Source organism: Zingiber officinale, chromosome 7A, assembly GCF_018446385.1.
Source record: "Zingiber officinale cultivar Zhangliang chromosome 7A, Zo_v1.1, whole genome shotgun sequence".
NCBI classification, from domain to species: domain Eukaryota; kingdom Viridiplantae; phylum Streptophyta; class Magnoliopsida; order Zingiberales; family Zingiberaceae; genus Zingiber; species Zingiber officinale.
In genome coordinates, this window is record NC_055998.1 from 68,235,322 (window position 1) to 68,245,062 (window position 9,741).

Sequence of the window (9,741 nt, forward strand, 5' to 3'; positions counted from 1 at the left end):
CCCGCGCCGTTCGGCCGGAGGTTAAGTAGCCGAGCCAGAGGCTCGAGGATGAAGGCCCCGAGCCATTCGACCGGAGGTATAATAACCGAGCCAAGCGCTCGACGAACGAAGGCCCCGGACCATTCGGCCGGAGGTATAATAACCGAGCCAAGCGCTCGACGAACGAAGGCCCCGAGCCATTTGACCGGCGGTATAGTATCCGAGCCAAAGGCTCGTCGATGAAGGCCCTGAGCCATTCGGTCGGAGGTATAATATACGAGCCAGGGGCTCAATGGTGAAGACCCCCGAGCCGTTCGGCCGGGAGGATTATATACAAGCCAGGGGCTCGATGGTAAAGACCCCCGAGCCGTTCGGCCGGGAGGATTATATACGAGCCCGTGGCTGCCACGGGCTCAATGGTGAAGACCCCCGAGCCGTTCGCCCGGGAGGATTATATACGAGCCCGTGGCTGCCACGGGCTCGATGGTGAAGACCCCCGAGCCGTTCGGCCGGGAGGATTATATACGAGCCAGGGGCTCGATGGTGAAGACCCCCGAGCCGTTCGGCCGGGAGGATTATATACGAGCCAGGGGCTCGATGGTGAAGACCCCCGAGCCGTTCGGTCGGGAGGATTATATACGAGGCCGTGGCTGCCACGGGCTCGATGGTGAAGACCCCCGAGCCGATCGGCCGGGAGGATTATATACGAGCCCGTGGCTGCCACGGGCTCGATGTCAAAGACACCCGAGCCGATCGGCCGGGTTTGAATTAGCCCTCAGGGCCGTCGAGCTCCGACGTTAAATATCGAGAGACGAGCCGGCGTCTATAAACGTCCGAGCGGAAGACCGTCGAGCTCCGACGTTAAATATCGAGAGACGAGCTGGCGTCTATAAACGTCCGCGCGGAAGACCGTCGAGCTCCGACGTTAAATATCGAGAGACCGTCGAGCTCCGACGTTAAATATCGAGAGACGAGCCGGCGTCTATAAACGTCCGAGCGGAATACCGTCGAGCTCCGACGTTAAATATCGAGAGACGAGCCGGCGTCTATAAACATCCGAGCGGAAGACCGTCGAGCTCCGACGTTAAATATCGAGAGACGAGCCGGCGTCTATAAACATCCGAGCGGAAGACCGTCGAGCTCCGACGTTAAATATCGAGAGACGAGCCGACGTCTATAAACTCCCGAGCGGAAGACCGTCGAGCTCCGACGTTAAATATCGAGAGACGAGTCGACGTCTATAAACTTCCGAGCGGAAGACCGTCGAGCTCCGACGTTAAATATCGAGAGACGAGCTGGCGTCTATAAACCCGCCGAGCGGAAGACCGTCGAGCCCCGACGGTAAAAATCGACGTTAAAAGGCGGGCAACCGGAGCCTATAAAGCCGCAGGACGGGTAGCTCTCTGCATGGTCCTACTCGGTTGTAAAGGCCGACCTTAGATCGGGCGTGCTGATGAGGCAAGAATAAAGAGAGCGTGTGGCCGAGCGGCTCATTTATCAAATGTACTTAGAAGGGAATACAAGGCACGGGCAAGATACCGCCGAACCGATGAGTATCCCTATGCTGGCCGAGCGGCCTAATGCAGTGATCATTGCTCAGTCAGAACGACAGTTCAGTCAGTTGGACTTCGCCTCCTTCGACTAGACTTGAAGGGGAGGCAAGTGATCCGGCGGTTAGAACAGGGGACCCCCATTATGAGGGGTCAACGCCACGTGGAGGTCAAAAGGCCAGGTGGTCCGTCGAAGAAGGGTGAGCCGACCGGACTCATGAGAAAAGGGGCAAGCCGATCGGTCTGCCAGTAGACATCTGATAGTAAAAGGCGCCCTGACAGGGATCGGGGTTCCGACGCTCAATGGAACAGTAGCAAAGAGCCGAGCGGAAGGCCTAAGAGAAGGTGATGTACTGCTAACAGTTCTTACATAGCACCCTACCGAAGTTCTCCCCAGCATATCGCTGCAAACGGCAGTCCGGACGTGAGTAGAGTGCCGCCCGGACTGCGCATGAGATGAGATCCGTCCGGACGGCGCGTGAACTCCCCGTTCAGCCGGACGGACAGACGTCCCGACCGGCGGAGGGTAAAGGAGAACAGGAACATCTTCTGACAGCCGTTAAGTCCTATGGCTAGGCCATACTCCAAGTCTGACAACGAGATGTTCTGCTGTCCCATCGAAGACGTGATTGGACTGTAGCAGTATGGCGTCAGGTAAGCGTTCTGACAGACATATACCGAAGTATGGGCTACGGACATGTATGTGCCTCGGTGGACGAATAGGAACCTTTTCACCATCCTATATAATGAGCCCCATACTTCGCCGGAGGTACGCGAACACGGGCCTTTGGAGCTATTTTTTCCACCATCTGCTTGCCTGACTTGAGCGTCGGAGGGCCGTCGCCGGGGACCCCTCCCCGGCCCGACTTCTTTGCAGGTTCGCCGGAACGTCGTCTGACCGGTCTGAGATCCACGTTAGCGACTCGGAGAACACCACGTCCCCAACGTCCATCGATTTAACGTCCGGACAAGATCATCTAGTATGCAGTTTTATTCAATCAGGAAACAGATCTTTGCTGTTCGGATGAGGTTGTCTTGCTGGTTAATTCTGTTGATGCAAAACCATTGAATTCAAACTTCTGTGAACATTTCAATCACATAAATATAATTTTTTTATTAGAATCTACCATGCCAATAACGTATTGATTAACAAAAGGGATGCATGCACAATATGATTACGTCAATACAGAAGTTATGTATAAAATACAAACTGATATGACACATTAGAAACCCAAAGAGGGTCTTGGAACTGGAATGGAACATACCCATGACAGATTTGACTGAGCAAATAGAGTAGCCTTAAAGTCAATCATCGGCTGCATCTGAAGCCTTTGCACCAAAAGTGTCATGACTCATGAGCAGGTCCCATGTCCACCCCAATGTGATGATCGACCAGCCTCTGCAAATCAGCCATCACCTATTCACCTTACGCTCTTTTTTGCTTTCTCTTCATAGTTGAACTTTGCAAGTGCCCTCTTATCTCCAGCACTGTAAACTTGTTTTCTTTTCTGATGCGGATGACATTTATCCTCTGGTGCCTGCTACCACTCATGACATAACCAAAGTCCTCGAAATTCTGAATCTCCTCAGCTGACAAGCCGACTTCTCGTCTTCTTGGAATACACTTCCCTTGCTGCTCATACTGGGCAATAGCATCATCTTCACCAGGCCTCAGTGCGCCACCATAGCTTATATGATCCTCAGCGTGTGGGAGAGGTGCAGGCCCAACCAATAGGCTCATTGTCTAAGGCTGGCTTCTTCTGAGATTCAACTAATTCCTTGAACTTGAGTGCCTCAGGTAACTATTTCTGAAACAGATTCATGAAAGTTATTAGACCTTTTCTTGTTCTTTCTTGCTTTCTTCTTAGGTCTCGGGCTAGAATCAAACTCCTCAAATGACGAGCTTGTGCTGCCATCGGACTCCGAGTACCTCCTCTTCCGGCGACTTCCGTTTCTGTAAATATTTTATTTTTATTTTAATCTGTAAATATAAATATATTAGTTGGATAGTCAATTTACATCACATAATAATATTTTCTTAAAATACATAATATATATATATCACTATTAATAATATAATATTATCATTATTAAATCAAAAATAATATAGTAAAATATCACATTAGGTTATGTACTAAAACCTCCAAACAAACAAGATTTTACTAGATTATCTAAATTGAACCAAACAACCAATGGTTATGTTTCATTCTCTATAATTAAGATTATATACCATAACTTGAACCAAACACACCCTTAAAGTTTTGAAGATATTCTTAAATCCTAAAGCAAATTTCACAATCCCTACATTAACAAGAGAGAAGTAAATACATATTAAGGCATGAAAACTTATTTATGTACTAGTTTCCTCAAGAGTATATAACCAGAACACATTCGGAGCAAATCACAAAGATGTGAGTATTGCAATAAACCTTAGTGCTGATCTTTACAGTTGAATAAAAACAGGCCGATGGAGCCCGAATAATCTTAAGAATTAATTTGTTGTCAATTCATGGCCATTTGGTGAACTCGAACACCTTGTAGACAATCTCTATACCAGTCGGGATTTGCCATATGAACAAAAGAACATTCACTGTGTTCAAAGCGATATGCAAGTTCTTAGCCGTCTCACTTCCTTTCTGCATCGCTGGCACAAGTGCCGCCGCTAATGCCCACAGGACTGTGATGCCTGCAAGGGTGAGAAAAGATCTAAAAGTGATTAGATTCTCATGTACAGAATATTTCATAATCAAAATCATAAGGCTCTCCTTTCAATTTTTTTTTGTTTATTTATTTATTTTTTTATCAGGACGACAGTTCCCAAATTATCCTCATCTGGCTCTTCAGCCTCCCTCTTGAATCTGGCACTCAACCCAGCCCCCTCCGACGTGCATGGTGATGGATTGATTGTGGGTTGGAGAACACTGGCTGCTACCTCGGATGACTCCAACAATGTGCTTTCCTTTAAACTGATACTAGCTGTATTCAGCCGAGCAACCCCACCTATTCCACCGACACCCTGAATTTGTGCTTTGCCATCCATTCCAACTCACAGCATGGCATGACTGTATCACCACTGCATTTGTCGATCAGAACACAAATAAGGTGAGCAAGATCTATGCACACCCATGATCACAGTTGTTCAAAGCGCACCATCTTGAAACCCATAGCCTATTCTACTTCATTATCTCTGGCACCTTACACACCTTACATGCCATTTAGAACCACCACAAGTGCCAAGACGTGACTATGGGTGCCCATGTAAGCCAACGACGCACTCCCACAAGGGCCTTAAGCAATAACTTGCTGAAGTCAACGTGCTTTAACATTTTATGTAGATTATGCATTTTTAATCATTTTATTTTTATCATATTTTTATTGTAATTTTATAGACTACAAGATCTTGTTTGACTACACTTTGATTTGCTAAATTTGAAGTGATATGCTATTTTGCTTGTGAGAAACTCACTAAATCAAAAAATAATGAGAAGAAATTGCCATGCGAATCCAACAAGCACAGCGAGGCATTTCAATTCCCGCCCGCAATGTTAACACTAGTGTTAGTGCAATCAAACACTAAGTGATTGTGTTCAATCAGAATGTTTTAATATATTAGACAAAGGGTTTAAGTTAGTTTTATCTATGTATCTAAGTGTGTATAAAGTCATGCAGGAACTTCGTGGAGTGCATACAAAGTTCATGAAGCTTGACTTGGCATGACCAAAATGGTTGGCTCATGGTCTATTATTAGAGATCAGAAATTGATAGCATGGAACAACTATGGACTATAAAATTGTAAGATTGAGTATTGCAATAGAGAGGGGTGAATATCTCGATAAAAAAATAATAAACATAGCAAAAATATAAAATACAATAATTAAATAAAGCAATAAAGGAACTCCAATGTTTACATGGTTCAAAATCTCTTATTCCTCCCCACCCACGACAACTTTTTCTTCTCAAGGAAAAACTTTTCACAAAAACTTTTATAATGTATATAAAATAAGTGCAATAAAACAAATTTGTAAAATTATGAAGCTTGAAGATAAAGACTTTCAACAATAACAACAATCAAACTCTATCCCACCAAGTGAACTCAACTATATGGATTCTCCTACTCTAGTGAGCTTTCTCCTCTACTATATTATCATTTATATTTAAATAATTTTTTCTCGTTTTATAGTTGCTAATCAAGTCTTTTCTCTAGTATTCCTCTTGGAGCATTTAAAGGTCTCTTTGAGTTATTCCTCAAAAGACGTAACTCTAATTTTTTTCTCTAATGTTCTCATCGAAAACACAAAGGACTCATCAAAGACACATAAGAAACATAAAAAACTCATAAAGATGCTACAAATTTCCAAGCATGGGAAGTTAAAGCATATTGGAATCATTGATAATGATGTCTTTTGACTTTTGACTTCAAACCCTTTGGAATTAAAGAACTCTATATCATTTCCCAAGTAGATTTATCTATCTTCCAAGACATGCCAAATTAATAGTTAAGCTTTAAAATCTTTATTTATGCGTTTATAAACTTTAAATGGAGTTTGTCACTTGTTTCCATCAATTTCCCTTTAAATTTTAGTACCCAGATTCACAAAGAACATTAAATACTCATTCAACTATTAATTATATCTATCTAAATTCCTCAATCCCTTCCATCTTTTTGCGAAAATGATCCTAAATTCTATGTAAAATATTTTTTATTTGTATAAAAATAATAACAATAATTGACCATATGTTTGACAAGTGATAAAAATCGAAAAATGTTAAGGTGGACTAAATGTTTGGCAAGTAATAAAAGTTCAAGCAAATCAAGGTTGAACTAATGTTTGGTGTGTGATGGAAGTCAAGGCCAAGCTGAATTGGATGTTTGACAAATTATGAACTCGTTAAGAGTGATTGGATATTTGACAGTGGAGTCCTGATAGGTTAAGGTTGATTGAATGTCAAACAGATGAAGTCCTGATTGTTAGAATCCCAAGCAAGTGGAAGTCCTAAAGGAGTGGCCTCTAGGCACATGAAAAATCTTGGCAGGTCAAGCTTGACTTGACGTTGGTAAGTGGAAGTCCTTATGTCCAAGGATGATCTTGAGGTTGGGCAAGTGGAACTTCTAGTGGATAAAGGTTGACCTAAAGCTAGGCAAAGGACGAAGTCCAAAATATGCAATCTCTAGGCATTGGAAGTCCTAGAAAGTTAAGGTTGACTTATAATAGGTAAATGAGGAAGTTCCAGAGACATGAATCTCTTGTCACGATGATGACTTAGCCTTAGAATGGCTGGAGTCAAAGTTTTAATTTAATGATGACTGAATTCAATCAATTGATGACTAAGTCGAAGCTTAGAATGCCGACAAACAAATAGAATATTTCTTTTCAAGGGTATGTTCGAGGGTAAGTTGATTAGGTAATCAATTAAGGGAACACTAATCAACTAAAGATCACTCGATTTAATAAACACAAATGCTACAACAGTCGACTAGATAGAGGATTAGTCAAGTAATCATTGTGGGTTAAGGCAATCAACTATATGCTCGTTCAGTCAACAAACAAAGGATCTATTAGGGTAAGTTACCAATCAGCTGGTCTGGCAAATTCTATCAACCAACAAGAGCTCTATAAAAAAGCTTTAATTGGAAATTTTGGTACCTAGTTCTTGAGTGTTGTCACATCCCTAAGCCCATTTGAGCAATCAAAGTGATTTGTTTTAATTTGTATGCTTTTGTTGTTGTAAGATTAGATTTGTAACAGATTTCATCACCTCTGGATGGTATCCGAGAAGAAGAAAATATAGAGGCTTTTCAAGAGTTATCCACTGATAGATCATATGTCGTGAAGAAAGAGACAAGGGTTGCTAAACCACACAAATTGTTTTCTCGCTTGTGTTTGTATTTTTGGAGTTTTTTATTTATGTTTTCCACTGTGCACTAACTCAATTGCAGACAAACAAATGAAAAAAAAAAGTGACGGACTATTCAACCCCCTAATCACATTCTCAATCCAATAAACACAAGATAAAATAGTTGATATATTCACCAAACTACTCAGATACAATCTCCTAATTAAGCTCTAGACAACTCTTGAATGAAGGATGGCCAATAAATAAGTTTAAGAGGTGTTGTTGAGTAAACATAAATTTGATTTTTTCCTTTTCTCTACCTAGCTAGTCAATTCCTACTAAAATGCTCTACCACTCAAGAGTCACGAAGTAGAGAAAACAATGTGACATTCCTATCACTAAGGGTCATGAAGTAGAGAAAATGATACGAATTTATGCTCTGAATGTGGCCATGTATTTTGTATCTCTAAACTCCTACAAATATGTGAGGTTTGATTATGAATGATAACCGTTTCTCTAGTTTATTTCCATTCCTCAAAGATTCTTTCTCTCTCTACTTTTATCCTAAAAACAACAGTAGCAAGGGAACTAAAAAATGTCCTGGCATTGTCAAGTTATTCAACATAAGCAGATGAATCATAGAACTTAACCAATAAATACAATGTTCAGTTAAATTATTACTAAAGGAGATGATTTACCAAAGTGAGACATAGAATTTGGAAGCAAAAAATGAAGTGAGAAATTGCAGTAGGAAATTAAAATGCGTAGGTGAGTGCAATTTAACTAAGATTCGACAAGTAACCAGGTGAGAATTACCTGCACCAGAAAACAAATGAGGTCCTGGGAAGAGCTTGCCAGTCCGGAACCAGGTGTTAAGGCAACCTGCCACGGCCTCCAACACCCCGAAACCCAACAGTATGGAGCCCGCATTGAAGTGCCGATCCCTATACGAACCCTTCAACAACGCTTTCCTTTCCTAATTCAATCAATCCATGTCCCAGTGAATCATAACTGGATTCATCCATCTGAAATCTGAATCTAACAAGGAATTAATCGAAATCCTCCAACCTCAGTAAGTTGTTGAATCTTTGATTCAACAGGCGAGGGAGCAGGAGCTGCCAATGGCGGCGGCCGTGGAGCTCCGCTGTCGGCTCCAGCGGGGACGGGTGTGGGAGCGGCAGCGGGCGCAACCTGCTTCTTCAGCTCGTTGATCTCGTCCTGGATGGTCCGGACGCGGCGCCATTGCCAGCCCAGGTAGCCCGCCCAGAGAGTGTAGAAGAAGAGGCCGCCCATGGCGATGGGGTGGATCACAGCGAAGCTTCTCCCTTCAAGGATCCCGAACTGCCCTTCCACGGCCAAAGCATCCTTGCAGGATCACAGTCAAAGTTGAGGGTAGGCGGTAGGCGTGAGCGTGAGCATGAGCGTGAGCGTGAGCTACCTCAAAGGGAAGAAGAGAGAGAGAGAGAGAGAGAGAGAGAGAGAGAGAGAGAGAGAGGGAGTAGGGTTTTGGTCAGTACCTGAGGGTCGAGGAAGAATGGCAAGGAGAAGGCGAACGCGCCGGCAGCAATGGTGGTGGGGAGGGGAACAGACTGGACGAAGGAGAGCAGCAAGGGGGCAGGGGCAGTGGTAGAAAGTCGGCCTCGATCGTGAAGAGATAGCTTGGGGGATTGCTTACGTTCAGAGGATGGTTTGGGGCCGGGGAGAAGGTTGAGAAGGCGGAGGCTAGCGGAGGCGGCCATCGGAGTGAGGGAGAGAGACGAAGCGGATGGCTGGGATTCGCCTCCGTGAGTGAGGATGACGGGAGAGATAGAGGACCTATGGGATTTAGTCGGCCACGTGTAAATCGATTCGAGATTGAAAGTGTTTCTCGATGGTTCATCATCTCTCTACTGCTTTCCACCCTCGCCCTTTTGCAAAAGGTGATTCACAACGTCATAAAATTATCAAATCCACCAAAAGTCGATTTTTTACGAAATACCTTCCCATACAGTTGTTTGTTTAACTTTTTAATATGCAATTACTTACAAGTAAATAAAAGTCTTTATAGGAAATGAATATTGGATGTTAGGCTGGTAAAATCCAAGAAGGATCTTGACGATGAAGTTACATCCGATAAGGAAGGCTAGATGCTAGGAAAAGTAAGATCCGAAACAAGGGATCAAGATCGTGTTGCCATTTAAATCACTGTAAAGCATTGCTTATTATTATCGTGGTGATTTGTATTATTATCGGTCTTTGTGCTTTATATATGTATTCTTATAAAGACTATTAGAAATTATGCTATAAGAGGTTTGATCTCCAACTTTAGGTAAGGTCTGAAAGGAGAAAACTAATGAATATTTGGTGAGAACTTTAGGACTGTTACTATCAGGCATCA

General features: G+C 43.2%; 1 protein-coding gene across 1 annotated transcript; it reads right to left on the bottom strand.

The window, feature by feature from the left end:
* Positions 1–3,860: 3,860 nt before the first annotated feature.
* Positions 3,861–9,207, bottom strand: LOC122001478. Its single transcript, XM_042556238.1, has 4 exons — positions 8,882–9,207; positions 8,433–8,729; positions 8,181–8,340; positions 3,861–4,215 (listed from the first exon to the last, which is right to left on the bottom strand). The coding sequence occupies exons 1-4, from the start codon at positions 9,101–9,103 to the stop codon at positions 4,037–4,039; spliced, it is 858 nt and encodes a 285-aa protein (XP_042412172.1). The 5' UTR covers positions 9,104–9,207; the 3' UTR covers positions 3,861–4,036.
* Between the last annotated feature and the right edge of the window lie 534 nt (positions 9,208–9,741).